This window comes from Electrona antarctica (genome assembly GCF_951216825.1).
Source record: "Electrona antarctica genome assembly, chromosome: 9".
Taxonomy (NCBI): Eukaryota; Metazoa; Chordata; class Actinopteri; order Myctophiformes; family Myctophidae; genus Electrona; species Electrona antarctica.
The window spans coordinates 26,302,432-26,324,354 of NC_136790.1; the positions used below are offsets into that span (position 1 = coordinate 26,302,432).

Consider the following 21,923-nt stretch of genomic DNA (forward strand, 5'->3'; position numbering starts at 1 on the left):
GACAGATACTAGGTTTAATGTTTACCTAGAGGATTCCTGTTACTTTGTAGAACTAAATAGGGCAGGCCTATGTTTTGTTTACCCCGGGTTCATGCCATTTACTGTGTTCTTAGTTCTGGGCAAAATTGTTGAAAAACACCCAATACTACCACCTCCAAGTCCTATTTTAAAATGTATGTCTTTCATAATAACACATTAGCATTGTCTATGACTATTTCTATTTGTCTTTAGGACAGTTATTTTTCCCAGTACAAGTTGTTGATCACATAACAGATCAGTAGGTGGGGGTAATACCGATTATGTCCGGAAGAGGGCGGAAGCAGCCGGCCCGCCGCAGTGCCCTGTGTTCTCCTCGCGGTTGAAGCAAGCACTGCAAGCAGACTGAGTCAGTCAGCTGTTGGCTTTTGGACTTATATATTTTGATTTGATTGAGCAAAAATACTTAGAAATGCCGCGTGTATATGTCGGCAAGCTCAGTTATCATGTTCGGGAAAAAGACCTGCAAAGGTTTTTCAGCGGATATGGCAAGTTACTGGAGATAGACCTGAAAAATGGGTAAGCACGTTAGCTTTAGCATTAGCCAGGCCACGGTCAAGGCCCACCCTGTCGCCCATATTAGCGTTTTGTTTTAACTTATTATCCTTAGTTAATTGCATTATGCTCTTGTTATATGAAGTCTTTCGGCGTTGTTTAGTTGCATCATTGTATTATTAGTAATTAGCAATTTAATGGTCAATTGAACCATGCGTTATCTGAAGTTGCAGAAATGAAGGACAAATGACAAGCTGTCGGGTTGAATCAGAGTTGCCGTCATTACAGAGTTGGAAGTTTCTAGATTAGTTCCGCTCAAGGGGGCAGGCAGGCTTTCCAACGTTGAAGCTCTAGGTCCTAGTGGTAAGACGAGGGACTACAGGCGGACCCGTGGATTCATGACCGGGAAACCCCGTGCAGCTGGGCTTTAACGTTGAGCGCTCGGTTGCCCTACGTCACTCAGGACCTCAAAGTTGAGGTCCTGGGAGGGACTTCCGGCAGTCTTCCGGGTGCTTCAAAACGCCACTGAGCAACTTCCACTGACATGAATAGCTGGGGGGGCGGAGCTTCGCGCTAGTTCAGTCTCTATTATATATATACTCTATGGTTCCGCTGCGTTGGCTCCCAGCCAGCAGACTGAGACCGGTGAACGGGTACACATTAGAGATTTATTGCCCACCTGCACAGAATATATTGACAGAAAGTAGCTCATAATAACGTGTCTGTGGTGGATTTGTATGAAACAAAAACTTTCCCGATAGAGCATAATTCAAGCTTTCCATAGTCCATACAGCTGCTGCAATGAGTTTAACGTGTAATACAATACTAGTGACTTTTCTGTTTGGATGTATGGGCTGTCAAGGGTATTGCAACTATTCCAGATATTGAAAATAGGTCATAGGATTAGGATCTAAGAGTTGCTTGCGGCTAGATACTCTTTGTGTGTCGCCCAGGTTGGGCCCAACTATGCCTACTTATGCACAACATGCATGATTTTCTCATCAGGCCAACGCCCCCCTCATCTAGACAGTGAGTGGCAAAACATTGAGCAGCATGGAGTGTTGGAGTTTGGAAGCGCTCGTTGGAAATCTCTCAACTGTCCTACGTACCACCTGTTTCTAAATGTCACATAATGAAGGAGGCAGCAAAATCTTGTGTTATTGAAAACAAGCACTTCCAAACTCTGACACTTAGAAAAATAATCAAATCCAGGGCATTTCTTGACAGAAAGTAGCTCATAACGTTTCTATGGTGGATTTTCATGAAACAAAAACTTTGCAGATAGAAAGAGGATAATTCAAGCTGCAATGTTGGTGAGTTTAACATTGTTTAATGCAATCAGACAGGATGAATGGGCTGTCAAGGCCAGAAAGTATTTTTTTGCCACTCATTACTCGTTCCTGCATAATTTCCAGGTACGATGATGTCACACGCATACCCTCTATTCTCACAGGAATATGCCTAAACCTATCCTCTCAACATTGTGCACAGTACCTGGGCGAAACACCAGGAAAAGTACACACTGTGTATGCTTGTTGCTTGTACAAGTTGGCAAGAATAACATTTTCAATCAGTAGTACTAGTCCCTCTCCCTAACATGTAACAATATTAACACAATAATACAGAAAAAACCCAGATGATGGTTAGATAACATTTCCTTTACCAATGCCTTTAGTCTGGCAGCCAACAGGTTTTTTTTGTTCAAAGTGGGACATTTGATGTGTGTGTGTGTGTGTGTGTGTGTGTGTGTGTGTGTGTACACACACACGCACACGCACACACACAAAACTAAACAAAAAATTAAATCAACAAACAAAATGTATATTTTGGCTCCTACAGTATGGTCACATCTAGCCCTGAAACATGACTGCCATGATAATCATCATGACAGTCATGACGCAACTGCAGCCTGTTTTACGCGATCGCTACATTTACAGTCCAAACGTGTATATAAACATTCCGTTTTCAAATATAAAGTACTCACAATTTGTCCCACGGGTGTTATAAATTTGCTGGTACAGCGATTAGCATTGCTGCATCCCGCGTTGTTTAATAAAAAGCATTTTTACCCGAGCGCCCCGGCTACTTTTCTCAAACAGGGTTCGTTTGGGAAATACAAAGTTGCACACCGGGAGCGCACTCGCCTATTAGTCTGTATTGGCAGTGCGGTCAGCGTGCCTATATCGAACACACCCAGTGTTTCAGAGTGCCACACTCCGACCGACCGACAGGGGCGCGTAGTTGAAAGCCAATGGCAAAAAAACAGCTCGGATAAAAATGCTTTTTATTAAACAACGCGGGATGCAGCAATGCTAATCGCTGTACCAGCAAATTTCTAACACCCGTGGGACAAATTGTGAGTACTTTATATTTGAAAACGGAATGTTTATATACACGTTTGGACTGTAAATGTAGCGATCGCGTAAAACAGGCTGCAGTGGGTCATGACTGTCATGATTTCACGCTCTCATATCATCTCGTCTTGACTATTGCAATTCCATCTACTCTGGCCTTCCGAAGAAAATCACATCCCGTTTACAATTAATACAAAACTCTGCTGCTCGACTACTGACAAATACAAAGAAACGGGACCATATAACACCAATACTAGCAGATCTGCACTGGCTGCCGGTGAGCGCCAGATGTGACTTCAAGATCCTACTAATCACGTTCAAAGCCCTAAATGGGTTAGCCCCTATTGACATCCGTGATATGCTATCCCTCCCTGAATCCGGGCGCACCCTCAGATCCTCGGATAAGGCCCTTCTGGCTGTCCCTCGCACTAACGTAGTTACCCGGGGTGACCGGGCTTTTGCCGCTCGGGCACCCAGACTGTGGAACGTACTGCCAGTGCACATTAGGGTAGCACCATCCGTCCCGTTATTCAAGTCACGCCTGAAAACCCACCTCTATACTGAGTGTTTTTTAACTATTTAATAGCCAATTGTACATACATCCTTGTTTTGTGTGCCATTATCATTTTGTTATTGTGTGTTTCTTGCTGTTTTAATCTTGCTCTGTGCATCACTTTGGAACTATGTTTTGAAAAGCGCTATACAAATAAAGTTCATATCATGATGATTATCATGGCAGTCATGTTTCAGGGCTAGGTCACATCTAACCCCCTATTAAATGAAATTGCTCACAGCCGGTCAGCAGGTGGATTCATGAATGTATGTATAGAAGAGTATAGACAATGTATGTATAGAGTATAGACAATATTGTATACCAATAAAAAAAATATATATACCAAATTCCCCACTCCTGAATAATTTGGTTCCCCTGCAGGTATGGATTTGTAGAGTTTGAGGACACCCGTGATGCTGATGATGCCGTTTACGAACTGAATGGGAAGGAGCTGTGTGGAGAGAGAGTGATCATTGAACATGCCCGAGGACCACGGAGAGACCGGGATGGATATGGCTACGGGGGAGGGCGCAGTAAGTTCCATGTTTTACAGTACACTTGGCCTCTGTTTCATTTTTTGTTTTTTTTAGATGAGATGTGGAATTTTGTGTCATGTTTTTGTTTGCTAACATGTCAAAAAATGTATATATTGTTTATCCTGAAACGCCATGTGGATTGTGGAGAGAAAAGGGGTCGTCACTTTTGTATTTTTAAATTTTCTTTAGAGCTAGGCGTAATGCCAACATACTCGTACTTGTGGACCAGACAAGCTTTATTGGCACGATTATTGGTAATTTGTTAAATTATATGATGTAATATATCAGACTGTAGTCTGCGTAACTACATCAGGCATTTATTATTTCATCTTAAATTCTTATTGATGGCTATAGATGCCCCACAGTAAAATATTCCGTCTTATCGAGACAATAATTACATTTAAGGAATTAAGAATCTGTATATATTCCACATATTATTATTATTATTTTTTTAACATTTTCTGTGGTTGGGGCTCTAGCCTAGCACCCACTGATTTGCGTGTAATTAGTTATGCTGTGGTGATATAACTCTGTAATCTAAAAGTCAATATAGTTTTCATGTGGAATCACATTTGGATTTGCTCAGTTCTAGATGTGTTCTCCTTTGATCATGCCTTTTTATTTTAGCAATGAAGCTCTAAATGCTGTAAAACGAGGGATAAGATATGTGAAGCTGTATTTTTTCCCAGTTTGACTTGGACATTAACAAAGTGCTTGATGTTTCAATTTGAAAGAGTCCACTGCGGGCTGAGTCCGTGTCCATTGAGGCTAAAGATGACTGGCTAAGATGACTGCTTGTCCCGTTTGGCCTTGGCTTTCACCTTACAATGTGTGTGTGACCTTTGACCCTTTGACCATTGGCTGAAATAACCGGAAGCCATGATGACGGCATCCTTTTCCAATAGACCAGGGTAATGGTGAGGAATCCCGTTGGTTTTACTGTTGCAACTTGCAAGACATGTCGCAGAGGATGAAGCCAACATAATGTTTCCATCTGTTTAAATATTTTTGGAGCCAATTGCACTTTATGTGCATCGATTGGCCCTCAGTACTACAGTACAAGAGAAAAAGAAGGATTTTTGGTAGCTGTCCTATTAATTAAATTAAATAAATTAAAATAGTGTCACAGGACAACTAATTTCAGATTGCTCAGTAAGGATGACTGAAAGGGCCACCGCCTATAATACAAATATTACTCCTATGACTTTTGACATTTTGGGCTAGATTTGTAAACATGAACAAGTCTCTCCCAAAGATGGAAATACAACTGAACTCTAGTTATGCTTTTGACAATGAATAGGAATCAGTTTAAGGCAAAAAACAAAAAAAACAAGTTTTCCTGTCTAATTAATTATAATGTGGCTAGCCTGGTGAAAATGACAGTTGTTATATAATCAGACTGCTATTACAGTCTATCGCCACTAGATGTCTCCTTAGTAGGATGCGGTTTATTTGTTGACAGTAACACAGTCAACCCAATGACTTGTGTTACAGGCTACAGCCGAATGTACGTCATCTAGCACGGGGTCGTGCGCCAAAAGTAGCAGATCTACAAGCTTACAACACGTCGCAGTTGCGACGCAATGTAGATCTGACTTGTAGATCTGCTACCATTTGAAGTGCTGCCAATTGCTTCCGTAAACGGTAATCATGTGACAGTGCACCCAACGCGCATGTCACATGCATGACACATGCCGAAGAGACCGCCAAGATTTAATAAAAACGTATTAAACCGTAAAACTACACAGCCTTAAATCAGTTGTTCAAAACAAAAGTAATTCTGAAATCTGATCATAATTATTTGTGTGGGTCTCGTTTGGTTGTTGGTTCTCTAGTTTCTAGCTGTGGGTGAGAGTTTATGTTCACAAATTAATTGGACTATGCACATGGGAATAACATTTGAAAAGGGTGGATTTTTGCATATAAGGTATATAAATTAACTCCCCATCTCTTGCCTTGTGAGGATTTTGAAACGTCACTATTTGTATCTCATGCCTCCAAATTGTTTTTTATTGGCAAGTGCCTTTTGTAGTGCCTTCGATGGGGCCGATGTCATTTTTGATCTTTGTGTCTTCTTTGAAGGTAGTGGTGGCTACAGCAGCAGAAGCCGCACCGGGAGGGAGAAGTATGGGCCCCCTGTACGCACAGAATACCGCCTCGTTGTGGAGAACTTGTCGAGCAGGTGCAGCTGGCAGGATCTCAAGGTGAGAGCTGACAAATGCAGTGCTGTCAAAAAAACTCATGCTCACCCTCAGCTGCTGTAATGGCGAGGTGGGACAATACTGACTCAATCAACAAATCAGCCAACAGGAATAATGTTATTTAGACAGTGCTACAGTAGGTGTGATGTTTACCTGCTATCTTTGTTACTTTGTAGCACATGTTTGTTTTATTTAGCACCAATTGCTGAATCACTTGAATGACTAGGGTTCATGCAGATTTGCTAAATGCATAAATTGTACTGAACCTGGACAGCTTACAGTAGCATCTCAGATGAAGCATTATAGCCATAAGTATGTAGAGATGTTTTTCTTGCTTTAACTGATCGTTTTTAATATAATGTACATACTGTATATCATTATTTAAGGATTTCATGCGCCAAGCTGGTGAGGTAACCTACGCAGATGCTCACAAGGAACGAACCAATGAAGGAGTCATCGAATTCCGATCCCGTTCCGACATGAAGCGAGCCATCGAAAAGCTGGATGGCACCGACATCAATGGGAGGAAGATCCGCCTGGTGGAAGAAAAACCTCGGCGCCATCGCTCTTGTTCTGGAAGCAGGTCCAGGTACACAAGCGAGGCTTGAAAGAGGCTTTCTTCATTTGCCTTGTATTTCCTGTATGTTTATGACATGTTTTGGTGTCTATATTTACCACGTCAGGTCTCGTAGCAGGCGTCGCTCTCGCAGCAGGAGCAAAAGAAGCAGAAGTTCCCACTCCAGGTCTCATTCTCGGTATGTGTTTAAGTAAAATGAATGAATCTTAAATTCGTATCAATGTCCTTAAATCTAGATTATGGATCTAGCACCGCTGGTACTGACACATCTTCATTTACTGTGTACAGTATATGATAAAAATGTATATGTGGAAGAATATTTATTAAATGTGCAATTTTGTTGTTGCATTTTTTGCAGCTCTCAATCCCGCAACAAACGCCGGTCCCACTCGAGGAGAAAGTCTCACTCTAAGTCCCCTGAGAAGTCTCGCTCTCGCAAGTCCCGCAGTCGCTCCAAGAGTAACAAGTCACGCTCTCGCTCTGACACCCGGAAGTCACGCTCCAAGAGCCGATCCAAAACTAAGGCGGAGCGTGAGTCCCGGAGCAGGTCCAAGGAAAAGTCTGCCAGTAAGAAGTCTCAGAGCCACTCTCCGTCCCATCCCAAGTCTGCCTCAAAGTCTCCATCTCCCAGCAAGGACCGCCGGCCCTCAAAATCCCCAGCCAGGCGTTCAGCCTCTCGCTCCCCTTCGCGTTCCAAGTCCCGCTCCAGGTCCAGATCAGCATCTCAAGACTGACCATCATTATTGTAACATACTGGAGTAAAATATTTGTAAAGAATAAACAGCGGTTCACCACCATCCATCAGACACATTTAACATAGGCTGATGTACTTTTCGATTTTGACAGATCTAAAAGGATTTATACTATGAACCGTGTGGAAGATTATTTCTCTGTATTTTATCAACAAGCTATTACTTTTTAAAAAGGTATTGCTTGGTTTTTATTAACTATTTTCCTCTATAATAGCATTGTAAATTATTTTGCATTCATAATAATCTGTAAATTGATTGATCAATCTGCTAGGGCAATTGGAAATGTTTTCCATGGTTTTCTTCAATTCAGCCGATAAACCAAGCTGTTTTTAAGTGTAGTACATGTTTAATTGAGATGTTTAATGGAAGGTTGTAGAAGCAGAGACTGAACATTCACAATGCATGTTTAGAGTTGATGTTTCCTTGTTGAAATCCATTGACTAATGCAAAGCTGAATTTGGGTTTTTGAAACCATCCGTTTTGTTTCAATAAAGCTACAGCTTCCATTGCATTCTGGCTGTTTTTAAAAATATATATATATTATTAGTTTGAAGCAGCCATGATTGGCAAATTGAAGTTAACTATACATTCAATTGTGTCTTTAAAATTGATTCATGAAATGGCGATATCCAATGTTATAACCTTGCGGACTGTGGACACCTGATTTATATGGTCGTACATTTGATTTTGTTGTTAATGTCACATCAGTAACAGAAATGCTAATGCCCACCACAAAAATAGAAATAGTGGAGACATGTTTTTATTCTCCAAGTAATATAGTTACTATTAGATATTCGCTATATATATATATATATATATATATAATTATATATATATATAGCGAATATCTAATAGTAACTATATATATATATATATACACACACACACACACACACACACACACACACACACACACACACATACACACTATACTGTGTAGTCGTAAAAGTGGGTGATGCGTCCCAGTTTTGCTGTCAGTCGGACTCGTGTGGAAAAGCCGAAGGCCTGGTGACGCGAGGTTAGTCGTGGTTGCTAGGTGGTTAGCGCCCATGGTTACTCTTTTCCCATAATGCATTATCAACATTGCAAGAAGAGAAATTGGAAGGTAACTTAAAACGACGAGCTCGACAAATTAAGATTTCTGATTAACAGAGTTCTCTAATACGATTATGTATTGTCAGTTATTTTATTTCTAATAGAAGTCAATAAAACCGGGGATATTACATTATTACTAGACCTACAACTATAACTGACTCGTCGAATGCCCGTCCTATATGTATGTAGCCTTTGAAGTTAGCATGTTTGGCACTAGAAACCCGGTTGTACCATAGTGAGCTAGATCGGTCATGGCAAGAAATCAGACCGTGTCTGGTGTTAATATTGAAGCTAATTAACTGTTGGTAAGAAATTTGCATCTTTACAGTAATGAGAACATTTGCCAGACTTAATAGCAATGTTAGCTAATGTAGCTAAACTTCTGATACTAATTATGCTGTGTTGATTAAATAAAGTGGGATGATCTATAATTGCTATAATTTCTGTTGCAGATCTGTTGATATAACCGATACGATCAGTTACTGAGGTTACTGCAGTTGCCAGGCTTGATGAAGAATGGACAAGGAGCAGCGTAACACTGTTGTTTTTAATGCTTCCAAAAGAGAGTTATTTACAGCTAACAGCGGATACAAGTCACTGCAGAAAAGGTTAAGAGCGCAATGGAAGATCCAGAGGTAAATTAATTATGCGTGTGAAATAGCAATTCTAAATCTATCAATCTGGTCTTTCTTGACTTTCTTGGAACTTCATAAACTAATTTATTTTTCAGAGGTATGAATGCTACAGTCCAATTTAGTCAAAAACCCTTGTTTTTCAATCCCATATCCTCAAGTATTAAGGAAGAGCTGTCATTGGAGAAGCTGAGGGGTGTCAAGTTGTGGTTAACTGCTGGTCCAAGAGAAAAGTTCACTGCATCAGAGGTGATGTATTGTACCGACAGGCTCAATAGAATTGTATTTAACCAGTTTTAACTGTTAATTGGATTCTTCTTTTGTCATCCAAATAGATTTGTACACTTTAACATCAATATAACATCCACATTGTCACCTGTCATAGTGGCGTAGAAAATATTATTAGCTTCTGGTAGCTGTTTTTAATTTACCACCAAATCTCTTTATTTTAAATGTTATTTCACACTGATATACCATTGTATTGTAGCTGGAGGTGCTGAAGCAGTACTTGGATGGAGGGGGGAATGTCCTTGTGATGCTTGGTGAAGGAGGAGAAATGAAGTATGACACAAATATCAACTTTCTTCTGGAGGAGTTTGGAATAATGGTCAACAATGGTGCATATGAAACAAGTTCATATTATTACATGTTATAACACAATTCAATAATGTAATCATGAGGGATTTCTATTATTGAAGTTTTGTTGTTGTAATTTCTCCTATAGATGCTGTTGTGAGGAACATTTACTACAAGTACTTCCATCCTAAAGAAGCACTGGTGTCAAATGGTGTGTTGAACAGGTTAGTGGATGAGGCATGTTTTCACAAGGTCAGATTGTATTCAGATTATTTTGATTTTTTCACTGACTATTAGGTTACCTATTTCATCTTGGTCATATATTCTTATATATTCTTCTTCACATTGTTTAGAGAAATAAGTCGGGCTGCAGGCAAAGTGGTCACAGGGATCATTGAAGATGAAAGTGTTGGGAATAATGCCCAGTAAGTACTTTGCCATTTTTGTTTTATACTCTAGTCTAGAGGGTAACCGTAATGCCGTCTGAAGTGGAGTCGCATGCACGACCGAGTTGCTGTGCCGAACGTAGCGAAGTACGCTACAGCTGACTCGGCAGTGTTAGTAAATCATTGTGAATCATCAATAGAGGCCCTGCTGCTTCAAGGAATGCCATTTAATACATGATGTATTGATGTTGTCTTCATGCAGGGCTCTCTCATTTGTATACCCATATGGGGCGACCCTGAGTGTAATGAAGCCTGCCGTTGCTATTCTTTCAACTGGTTCAGTCTGTTTTCCACTCAACAGGCCTGTCCTGGCCTTCTATGAGGTCAAGGTGAGAAGCATGATACATTTTCCCTTCTCTTGTCAATCTTATATTTTTGGTGAATATGTTCTTGTCATGTCATTTAAAAGATGTTTCATCTTTTGTAATGAAGGAGGGTGGGAAACTGGCAGTGCTGGGTTCCTGTCACATGTTCAGCGACCAATACCTGGACAAAGAGGAGAACAGTAAAATAATGGTGAATACAAATGATGACCAAAGACCCCTTTGAATAGTTGACAGAGTAACTAAATATTTCCATTGTTTGGAATCATTACATTTTGAGTGATTTGTGACCTGACAGTCCCTCTCTTATTCCAGGATGTTGTCTTCCAGTGGCTCATGACTGATAATATTCAACTGAATCAGATTGATGCAGAGGACCCAGAGGTGAAGAGTTTTTTTTTTAGATTGGTACATTTACTGTAATGTATTGATCCACGTTGATCTGACCTTTTTTCTCCTAGATCACAGATTACAATATGTTACCAGATACTGGGGGCTTGTCAGAACGACTTCGAGTTTGCTTGCAAGAGGGTGATGAAAATCCAAGGGATTTCACTTCCCTCTTTGACATGTCTGTGTTCAAATTGTCAAACAACACTTTGCCGCAAGTAATCAGGTTAGAAACTAAAATACACTTGAGAACATGACATCCATCCAGTCCATCATTGCCATGTGGTGTACTTTTCCTGATGATGTTTTGTTCCACAGTTCTTATAAACAGCTTAATGTAAAACATGAACCCCTCCAACTGATCACACCACAGTTTGAGACACCTCTACCACAGCTACAACCTGCTGTAAGTTTCATTTCAGGCACCCTGCCCTACTTTTGTTATGTTTTATTTTGCCAAGGATATTTCCACATGCCCAGAATATAGGACCAACCAAGCACAGACAACAACACAATGTGTGTGTGTGTGTGTGTGTGTGTGTGTGTGTGTGTGTGTGTGTGTGTGTGTGTGTGTGTGTGTGTGTGTGGAATACTTCATCTGTCAGAAATGTAAACAGCACATGGTACAGTCAGACGTAAGGCTAAAATTATAACAGACAACAGTCCTGGGGACTTCGCTTGTGGTCCCATCTATTCATAATTAATTAATCAACAGCATTAAAAAATAACACAATGCGTCAACAAAATAATGCAAAACACTGTACAAAGGAGAGAGCAGCAGCAGTGAATGACATCTCCTTTCTGTGGGAATTTGCATTTACGCCCCCTTGTGGACTCCTTACCTTACACGTGATTTTTCAGGCCCTTTTTGAAAGAAACCAGTGATTCACATGATTTAATTTTAATGGATGGTGTCCTTGCCCCAAGGATGACCAACACAGTAGATTAACTAGATTTATTAGTCCAATGACAATTTATTAAACCTGGTTGCAGAAGTGCACGTGGCAGGGTGGGCATGGGCATGGCCAAAACAAAGAAGCTAAACCCAATACCAACAAACTTCCCTAACAACATACAATAAATAAAATGGCACGTGTGAATACACAACACTGACACAAAACGGGAGACAAAAGCATTAATGGCTGCTTTGCCTGCTTATAGTTTCAACTCAACATAATATATATACACACTGTAGCTGCCAAGCTGGTCATGTTGGGAACCATGAAGGAGAGAGATGTTGACTGCTGTTGGCTTTTCTTATATCCTGGGAGCCGACATTCCCAGGAGCATTCAGCAACCTGCCAACCAGGACAATTACTCAGTTACACAATCTACCCATCATCACACATCTGGAACTCAGACAGTCATGGGAGAGAATAAAACAGCACAACACCACACACACAGCCTACAATAGCCAAAGATTACTAATGACATGAAATATGGCTGAAGAAGTTAAAAGTAGTAAGTGGATGTTTTCTATCCCAGGTCTTTCCACCTGCCTTTAGGGATTTACCGCCACCTATGCTAGATCTTTTTGATCTGGATGAAACGTTCTCTTCAGAGAAAGTGCGCTTAGCACAGCTCACCAACAAATGTAAGTAAAATATTTGAATTATATTATAAAATCTTGAATTCTAACTGCAGTAATAACCCTATTCCATATTTGTTCTGCATATCTCCTTTCCCAGGTTCTGATGATGATCTTGAGTTTTACGTACGGAAATGTGGTGAAAATTTGGGAGTTACTGGGAAGCTGGACAAAGATCAGAGAGATGCCAAACACATTTTGGAGCACATTTTCTTCCAGGTGGTGGAGTTCAAGAAACTCAATCAGGTTAGTTGGCCCATATTCACCCACAATAGAAAAAAGGTTTTAATATGTTGAATGCGTGACTAATTTGACCATTCTTTCCCTACAGGAGCATGATATTGACACAGAGGCACAATTTCCCCCATTCTAATGTGTAAACTGTAATTTATATACTTTGGAATTATCTCAAATACCAGTATTTCTGAAGGTTCACAGTAACTTATTGGCATAGCAATCATCTTTAATTTTGTAAAGACTTCTGTACCTATAATCATTACAAAATTAAATTATCTTGTGGCTTTTTTATATCTCCATATTATATTTTCTAAGTGTTTACTGTACAATACATTATCCAATAAAGATAATTTACATACAAAATACATGCAATTTTATTAAACTTAGTTACAGAAGTGCAGGGTGGGCATGGCCAAACAAATCGGAGGTTAAGCCAATTGCTTGATACTCAGTTTTACACACAGGTTTTCGATAAAACATAACACATCCATGGTTTTAGATCAAGAACATCAAGTACCATCCATACATGGTAGCCATATTGATGTGAAATTGGACTTGATGTTACTTTCTTAACAGCTGTTACCAATGATACCTATTTTGTTGTTTATGTTCCATCGTGGTCAACAGTCGGGGTGCTGCTATGTTGGTTCACTGGAATGGCTCTGCAACACTAAATGGAACACCTGTGTGAAGGTGACATGCTGTTCAAATAATATGGCTGCCTGTGGCCTAAGCTTCAAGCGTTTGTGCTTAGACTTGATTCTCCTCCTGGTGCTGCAGACTGGTTTGGATTGGAGCTTCCAGATTCCAGTATAGAGGAAATGTCAGCCATTGATTTGGATCGAATTTCTTGGCCCGAACTAAAGTTGAAATCCTGAGTGCTCACTTCAAAGATGGGTTTGGGGCTATTCATATCTGACTCAATAACAGACATGTCCCATATTTTGGCTTGTCCTGTCAGCTCGCATGGTGTGGAGGACAGCATCTCCAACTGTACAGCCGATGGTACGGTGAGGTTTTTGCACTGCAGGGGACACACAATATCTGATGACGGATCAACCAAAGCAGACTTCTCTTCTGACATTTTTGATGATGACTCTAGTGCAGACAAACTCTGGTACTCAAAAACGTTCTTGTCGAGTTCTGATGGAGATGGACACTCAAAACTTTTCAAATCTAGGATGAAAATAGAGTACATTAAACATTGGCATTGCATATAACAGACCACTTGTGATGAATGATAACATAATGGAAATTGGAAAAGTACTTTAACTTTGCTATACTACCTCATGTACAGAGAGTCAGGGACAACAGAAGTTAACTTTGATAGCTAATTCTGGGACTTGATTTTTCATCAAAAGACACAAGATGTGGCGATTTAAACAAGTGTTTAACACAAAAAGTTTAATTTACCCAAAGACCTCTCCATGTTTACTTTTGGCCGTTGACTGTCGATGAAGTTCAAGCTGTGACCACCTGGACATAAGTGAATAGTGCAGATGGGGGAGAGGCTCCTTTTATTTGCTGAACCCTGTTGTAAACAATTAAGTGTGAGTGCTTAATCATGGTGTGTGCTTGAAATGTACCCCTTCTACATACTGTGAAATAAAAAAATCAGGTATCTTTTCTTCTTTCTTTTTGTAACCGAATGGGTTCCCAGATTGCATTAAGCATGACATCCATATTTGACAAATCACAATTTGTCAAATAATAATAATTGTTGTTATAAATAAGTGGTTAAAATAAAATAAAATAAAAAAAACGTTTCATCTCCACTGTTAGGCTCGTATGGTTGCAACTTGCAACGAGTCTAACATGTCAGAAATGAACAAAAATGATTTATTTATTTATTTAATGGACGTTCTCTAAAACGTCACTTTCTACGCATTTCCGGTTTGTGTAGGCGCGAGATAGAAAATGTTGAGCGGGGACAACAACTGGACAACAAGCTGTTCCTCCAGCTGAGCGCCGAGCGGACTATTCTGTTCAACTGTGGAGCGCTCGGTTCACTTAACAGTATTAGCTATGCGGTTAAATTGGATTTATAATTTAGCAAACCAGTTATTAGATCTAATTATATAGTTCTGAAATCACATGCGAATGGTGTACAAATGAGAAGAAGTCGACAGGGCGTACGTTTACGGCGGGATTGTTAACAAAAACAGTGGGAAATGTCCTGGTGGTCCGGTCGCGGGTAAGCTGAATCGATTATATTTACAACATTAACGGATCATAATCAGGCCAACATGTACGTGATCAATGTACATGATCAATGTGCATGATCACTGCAAGTCAACCAAGACTTTAGTAGTAGACGAGACATTTTCATTGACTTTGTGTTAGTTTCGAATATCAACAGTGCCGTGCCGCCACTCCGCCAGTTTCGGCGCAGTCAGATAAGCTACATTTAGCAGACAGACAAGCGACATGATTAGTCTGTCTAACAATAAGCGATGTCTTTCTGTAGCTAGATTAACTAAATATCATAAATGAGAGCTGCATCTGTTTGACAGTAGACTAGCTAAACCCTGAAATTGTGCCAATGGAAAAACCAAGTGACCCAAATGCTAGTTAGCATCAACCATAGACTGTAAGGCATCAACCCGGTTGTTGCCTTGCTATTCTAACCAGACTATAGTCTAACCAGCAAGCAGCAGTGGCTTTTAAAAAAAAAAATCAGCCTTTTCTCTACATGCTAATCATAGAGTTTTTCTTTTCAGTGAGGATGGAGAGGAAGCCACATGTCATGACACTGACTCTGATGTAGCAGAACAGAAAGACAGTGGAAAAGTGAAGGTGAAATGGACACAGGAAGAGGTGAATGTCCCAGCGTGTCCCTGCAAATGGCCATCAGTTTCTCTTTCTCTCTCACACACACACACAACACCACAGTATGTCTTCTAACATAATTCTGCCTATTTGATCACATTTACAGGATGACAACCTCAAGGCTCTGGTTCAAAAAGTAGGAGCAAATGATTGGAAATACATTGCCAGCTTCATACAAGTGAGTTTGAACAATTTATATATTTGTATATTTAGTAACTATATTAAAAATACAAGTCTCCATCTTTGTTATGTACTGTAGGCTATAACATTCAATTTTATGTTCAGAATCACACAGAACAGCAGTGTCAGCATCGCTGGTTTAAGGTCTTGGATCCAGATTTGGTCAAAGGGCCTTGGACCAAAGAGGAGGATGAAAAGGTAAATTAAATATATTCGCCAGCAAAGCAATATACAATGAATGGAGGTTTGCTCTTGGAAAGAATCCAATTCACTGTTTTTTCCACTATTCTCAAAACCATCTTGTACTTTCACCTATTCCCACACGGTTTCATCAGGGACACTACCAGCCTAGATGTTTTGTGTTGGTTTTCTGCCTGGGTAGCTCAGTCAGTAGAGCTTTGTCTTTGGAATACTTAAGGTTATAGGTTTGATCCCGGGCACTGCCAACTCAGCGTATGAGTGGCGTGGGTGCGGCAAATCGTGCCGCTAGTACTGTAACTTGGTAGATGTGTCGTTCCACACTGATAAAGACAATGAGCCTCTCTGACCTACGTACGGTAGAGAAAAACAACACACATAAAAAGGAACTTGGGACTGTTTACTCGTCTATTCAAGGACAAGAGGGTGCTGTTTTTCCTTTATTTTTTTGACGGTGGGTTCTCAGATTGACTGTGACCAAACATGAATTCAAAGACCCTGGTCCATGTAATGTATAAATGCAGTCAGTATACTGTATATCTCACTAATGTCATCTGGCTCTGGTGACCAATTCTCAGATATACTTTTATCTTGTCAGGTCATAGAGCTTGTCAACCGCTATGGCAATAAACAGTGGGCCTTGGTAGCCAAGCATCTGAAAGGCAGACTCGGAAAGCAGTGTCGAGAGCGTTGGCACAACCACCTCAACCCTGATGTCAAGAAGTCCTCCTGGACGGCAGAGGAAGATCTCGTAATCTACAAGGCCCACAACATCCTTGGAAACCGTTGGGCTGAGATTGCCAAGCTGCTTCCTGGAAGGTAACGTGCTCTCTTGTCGTGATCTGCATAAGGAGGCGAGCTTGAAATTGATTAACTATTGAGTTGTATATTTATTAAAGCCTTAGTTAACTAAACTTAACTTTTTATATTCACAGGACAGATAATGCTGTGAAGAATCATTGGAATTCTACCATTAAACGCAAGTTGGAGATGGGCTTTTATGCTGCCGTTGTCTTTAAACCAAGTGAACGTGAGGAGTTTCTTGCCCGCATAAATAAAGACCAGCAGGTGGGCTTCTTTTCCAGTGATATGCTGATTTGCAAACTGTCATTGGTGTCGCTGAATTAAATCCTTCAATTTGATTTGACAGGCCCCTCATTGTTCTGAAGGTGTCGCAGAGTCAGACAAGGACCATGAGCAGAACACATCTCCACCAGTAAGAGAAGAGTCGAGATAGCTTGAATCAAATGTTACACACAATACATTTGCAATATTCATGCTTTGATTTCAGAATAAAAGTCTGCACAAACAGTTTGATCCTCAATAATCTTTACTACCGATATGTAAATAAAAAAGCAAACAACGTTTAGACCTGGTCAAACATTAAATATTCAGAGCATCATGCTGTTTGTGCAGACTTATTTTCCTCTGATTTGTGTACTTTGTCCAGCGTTTATTAAGGATGTGCATAAGTACCTTTTTATAATTTTCTTTTTTTTCCCACACTCACAGGAAACATTGACTTTACCCAACATAAAAAGTGAACCAGTGGAGGCAGTCCCTTCAAAGGCTGCCTCTTCTTCCCAACAAACAAAGGGTTCTTCCCAACAAACAAAGGATGGGTTGAGCATCAAATCTGAGCCCAATGCTTCAGGAGAAATTAATGTCACCAATTGGGTGGTGGACGGCTCTGGTTTTCTCTACCCCACTGGCCCAGCATTGAAGGAAGTGATGGACTTGGTAGATGGGGTAATAATTCTTTAACACATGTCTCAAGTCACCCCACCACCATGTGTGCTCAGTCGTAACGGTTTTATCACAGTGGTTGCATGCCGTTTTATATGTAGTAGGTGAGTTTAGTCTGTAGAGAGATGAAACCAAGAGGTAGTGGGAAAGGAGAGTCAGAGTCAGATTCGAACCTGGGGCCTCATGCTCACAAAGATGGTCTTTGCTTTAACCGACTGAGCCACCAAGCACTGCATGCATTGCGTTACTAACATGTGAAAAAATATCGCTCCCTGTCAGGACCTTGATGGGTGGTGCGACCTGGCTGCCTTTGATGATCTTCTCGAGGAAAATCAAAGCCCCGAGCGTCATCGGTTCCGCCTGGAGGGCAATGTCCTTCAGGAGCTCAGTAAGGGCAACAGAGGGGAGCTCATCCCCATATCACCCCATGTCACGCCGCCATCCATACTCAACTGCCGAAGCCGCAGACGCATCGTTCTGTCTCCCAACTCCAGCAACTCCATGACTCCCAAGAGCACTCCTGTTAAAAGCCTGCCCTTCTCTCCGTCGCAAGTAATGCTCTTCAGTCTTGTTCCATCCTTAACTGCAACGTATCGCAACACCACACAATGCAGTCTGCTTAACAATGTGTTGTTTCAGTTCCTCAACATGTGGACCAAACAGGATACCCATGACCTGGAGAACCCGTCCCTCACGTCCACCCCGGTCTGCAGTCAAAAAAACACCGTTACCACACCACTACAGCGGGAGAAGTCGCCCCTCATTCAGAATGACTCTGTGTAAGTCATCCTGCATGTAACTCTGAAAGACATGAGTGTTGTATAATGTGCATATCCCGCTTTGCTTACACTGTGTTTTCATGTAGGTTTATTACGCCCAAAAACAAATCCGACCTCTATGCAACACCTCTCACACCAACACCGTTCAAAAATGCAATGGAAAAGTATGGTCCTTTGCAACCTTTGGTGAGTACCTCGCACACCACTTTCACTCAAATCACACATGCAAACAAAAATATTTGGTGCCAATTAGTAATTGTGCATGCAGTTTATTGACCTTTTACTTGTAATTAGCAAACAAAGAGTTTTTTATTTAAGCTGCAACATGCAATTTCTGACCACAAGAGGGCAGCAAATAGGCTGCATCTTGTTGGTGGGCTGTGTTTGTTCCTCCTTTTTGGTGGAACTGCAGTTGATATTAGAAGAATCACTTTAGTCACTTTTTGTCACTTCCCCATGTACTTGCATACATAAAGAATATGAAATACCTTCCACATCTGCAATTGACTTGAAGTGAAAGCCAATTTCAAGTTTTCTGTTATTTGTATCTGCAATGCTTGTATGCAAAAAAGACATCAGTTGGTAATCATAGTAGACATTCAATTTGAACTATAGGCTGTTATTTTAAGAGGTTCTTGTAGAACTGCCTGTACATTTTACACTGTAAATGACCTTGTTATACGGTTATATCTCAATCTCATATTTTAAAATAATAGATGTTGACTTGTTTTACCACCCTTGAATTGATCATATTCAAATTACACACATTCATAGATAACTGACCACGATTATAGGGCTTGCAGGATGTGTAAATTTATCCCTTTCTCAAGCAGTATATTTTGATATTGGTATATTATATTGGTATATATTATTATATATTGGTATTGGTTGCTAATTTCTCCCCATTATGTCTTAGCCTCAGACACCTAACCTGGAGGCGGACATAAATGAAGTAATCTTGAAAGAAGCTGGGATTTTGCTGGAAGTGGCAGATCACACGCCTCCTGGGAAAAGACACAGACTGTTTGTGAGTATGAGACAATGCTTTGCTGCTTCACTCTTATTGTTATGTGAGCAATAAACATCTAAACATTTCTCTGTAAAGGTAGCTCTCCACCAAACAGACTTCTACAAATTACTACATGCAGTCAAATGAAGTTGCAGTCAAAAGAGTTGCTGAATGCACCTGAGAGCACAACACTAACAAGCCTGCTGCTATCCAACGGTTGAATGCTGACGAAGCTTGCCGACGTCTGTGCAGTGGAGAGCTACCTTAACTAGGCATCCGCCATCATAATGCCGTAATGAGAAGAGGCTATTAATGCTAAAACAGCTTCAAAGAGCTGTGAGAACTCATACTAACTTGATACAGGATAAACAAGTTGATGATGAATTAAAGTAAATGAGTAAAGTGGGAAATGATAGAACACAGAATTACATTTATTTTTATATTTAGCTTTTTTTTTTAAGGCTAAATACAATATACCAAATCTATTCTCATATCAATATATCGCCCAGGTCTACCTATCACAAAAATACTCATCACTCTCAAACTGTCGCCAAGCTCATCATTGTTTTTTTTGTTTTTTTTTAAGATTTGTTTTGGGGCTTTTTATGCCTTTTATTGATAGATAGACAGGAAAGGGGGGAGATGGGGAGTGACACATGGCAAAGGCCGTCGGGCTCTGGAGTCAAGCCCGCGGCACGCCGTCCAGCTGGCTTGGCAAGTTGGCAGCCTATGTGCCGGTTGAGCTAACCGTCCGGGGCCGCTCATCTTTTACAGGTGTAAATTAAGTCACGTTTAAATGTTAAGGAATCACATAATATTGCTTGTGAAGGTTGGATTTTTTTTTGGTCCTCAGAATCGTCACCCTATGAAAAAAGTGCGCAAATCCCTGGCCATGGATGTCATGGACTGCAATGAGACGGTGACTGCCAGAATTAAGTCTGAGCCCAAAGACTGCATACAGGTAAAATGAGGATATAAATGTATTACTAACTAACCCCTCAGTAGAAAAAAGCATACATGTCAAAAGTACTGACTTTGAAATGTATTTATTTACAGGAAGAGCCTTCACATTGCGTTTCTCTGAACATGTCATCTTCATTTTGCATCAAGAAGGATAACATTTTGGATCAGGGCTTCCTTTTAGGACCCACTGACAGTGCTATATGTTCCAACATGGTGCCCCCAACGCCTGTGAGTTCACACTGAAATAAACATGTATAAAAGTCCCAGTGATACCCCCCCCCCCCCCCCCCCTGCGTTTTAATAATACTTGCCCCCCCCCTTTAATCTTTTCAGATGTCCAAGGAATGGGAGATAGTTGTATGTGGAAAAACTGCAGACCAGCTCATAATGACAGAGAAAGCAAGACGCTACCTGCGCTCACTAAGATCCTATGCACCAAACCGGGCTCTCATCCTGTCTTGAGATGGCTCCGGAGATCACCTTCATATACCAAGATTTTACTTAGACAACGTGTTTGTGTTGTGGCTAACTTGCTGGTATTTTTACATTCTTGATACCTTAAAATTAACAGTGTAGCCTAATCAATGTATAGGCTAGGTATAATTTCTGAAATGCATCAGTCTCAGCATCTTTTGGTAGTTACAAAACAGAATTTATGAAGGTAATCCTTTTTGGAACTACCAGTATTTTGTAAAGAATAATGAATGTAAAGTGCTACATAGTAAGACAGTATTGTCTTAATATTTTATATTTGCCATCAGTTAACATGTTTTTACATTCCACAATGTATCCAATTTCCATTGACATATTTTAATAGTGAAAATCACTCTGGTTGAAGTTTCTTAAATACAGTTTATACAACCATTTGGAGTAGTGCACTGAGAAGCAGTAATGTATTTTGATATTACTTAAAAAAAAGTTAAATTATAATGTTGAGTGCCCTGTTTAAGCTAATGTGTACATAATGATTATATGGAAAATAAATATGCTAAAACTGATGAGACGTGTCAACCAATGAGTAGTCTCTTGAGACAGACTTGAAAGGAAAATAGGGCGCTGTTTTTCCTTTAAGTTTTGACGATGGGTTCTCAGATTGACCAATGAGAAACGGCCAGCGCGCTGAGCGCTGTAGTAAGTAACGCGTATGCCCGATTTTGTTGGCTCAGCCTCGGCTCAGCTGTGGGTGCAATCAATGCATAACTATAACCGTAGTTATAACAGGGAAGTTTAGGCGAAAAGCACGAGTTCAAGTAACGCATGTTATTTGTGGACAAATAAAATATAATGCCTCTATTTTCAAACAATGAATATACATTGAATACATTGTTGCGCGGGTTGCAAAAATGTTCGATAACCTGATTGGAACAGTGTCGTCGTTTGCTGTAATTCGTTTTATTTGGGCCTATTAATCTGCATTATTGTGCCGGT

At 40.4% G+C, this 21,923-nt stretch overlaps 4 protein-coding genes and 1 long non-coding RNA gene across 8 annotated transcripts in view; 3 read left to right on the plus strand and 2 right to left on the minus strand.

Moving 5' to 3' along the window:
- Positions 1–2,555, minus strand: part of phactr3b (phosphatase and actin regulator 3b) — a 49,233-nt gene extending 46,678 nt beyond the window's left edge. Inside the window, exon 1 of the mRNA XM_079509259.1 lies at positions 2,516–2,555. The gene's annotated coding sequence lies outside the window, so the exon portion shown is untranslated. The remainder of the gene's footprint in view (positions 1–2,515) is intronic.
- On the plus strand, positions 310–8,015 carry srsf6b (serine and arginine rich splicing factor 6b). Of its 2 annotated transcripts, none has more exons than XM_079509255.1 (6): positions 310–555; positions 3,820–3,971; positions 6,057–6,178; positions 6,562–6,764; positions 6,859–6,930; positions 7,111–8,015. In XM_079509255.1, exons 1-6 carry the CDS (start codon positions 449–451, stop codon positions 7,484–7,486), a joined length of 1,032 nt encoding a protein of 343 aa, XP_079365381.1. In that variant the 5' UTR covers positions 310–448; the 3' UTR covers positions 7,487–8,015. The 2 variants fall into 2 exon arrangements, with proteins under 2 accessions (XP_079365381.1, XP_079365382.1); XM_079509256.1 differs by lacking the exon at positions 310–555 and adding an exon at positions 1,182–1,560.
- A 431-nt stretch (positions 8,016–8,446) lies between these two features.
- Positions 8,447–13,903, plus strand: ift52 (intraflagellar transport 52 homolog (Chlamydomonas)). Of its 3 annotated transcripts, none has more exons than XM_079509770.1 (14): positions 8,447–8,522; positions 9,052–9,234; positions 9,393–9,480; positions 9,719–9,848; positions 9,956–10,031; positions 10,161–10,232; positions 10,456–10,582; positions 10,686–10,769; positions 10,892–10,960; positions 11,038–11,192; positions 11,285–11,372; positions 12,452–12,560; positions 12,655–12,800; positions 12,886–13,903. In XM_079509770.1, the coding sequence occupies exons 2-14, from the start codon at positions 9,116–9,118 to the stop codon at positions 12,925–12,927; spliced, it is 1,305 nt and encodes a 434-aa protein (XP_079365896.1). In that variant the 5' UTR covers positions 8,447–8,522; positions 9,052–9,115; the 3' UTR covers positions 12,928–13,903. The 3 variants fall into 3 exon arrangements, with proteins under 3 accessions (XP_079365896.1, XP_079365894.1, XP_079365895.1); XM_079509768.1 differs by having other exon boundaries at positions 8,517–8,609; XM_079509769.1 differs by lacking the exon at positions 8,447–8,522 and adding an exon at positions 8,647–8,904.
- On the minus strand, positions 13,148–14,591 carry LOC306929327. The gene is made up of 2 exons (XR_013790768.1): positions 14,205–14,591; positions 13,148–13,967 (listed from the first exon to the last, which is right to left on the minus strand). It is a non-coding gene; the product is annotated as an uncharacterized lncRNA (long non-coding RNA).
- Positions 14,592–14,689: 98 nt separating this feature from the next.
- Positions 14,690–21,671, plus strand: mybl2b (v-myb avian myeloblastosis viral oncogene homolog-like 2b). The gene is made up of 15 exons (XM_079509400.1): positions 14,690–14,985; positions 15,512–15,608; positions 15,727–15,798; positions 15,906–15,998; positions 16,597–16,817; positions 16,934–17,066; positions 17,149–17,214; positions 17,511–17,747; positions 18,024–18,296; positions 18,384–18,523; positions 18,610–18,709; positions 19,440–19,550; positions 20,386–20,493; positions 20,589–20,723; positions 20,829–21,671. Exons 1-15 carry the CDS (start codon positions 14,963–14,965, stop codon positions 20,955–20,957), a joined length of 1,938 nt encoding a protein of 645 aa, XP_079365526.1. The 5' UTR covers positions 14,690–14,962; the 3' UTR covers positions 20,958–21,671.
- Positions 21,672–21,923: the final 252 nt, after the last annotated feature.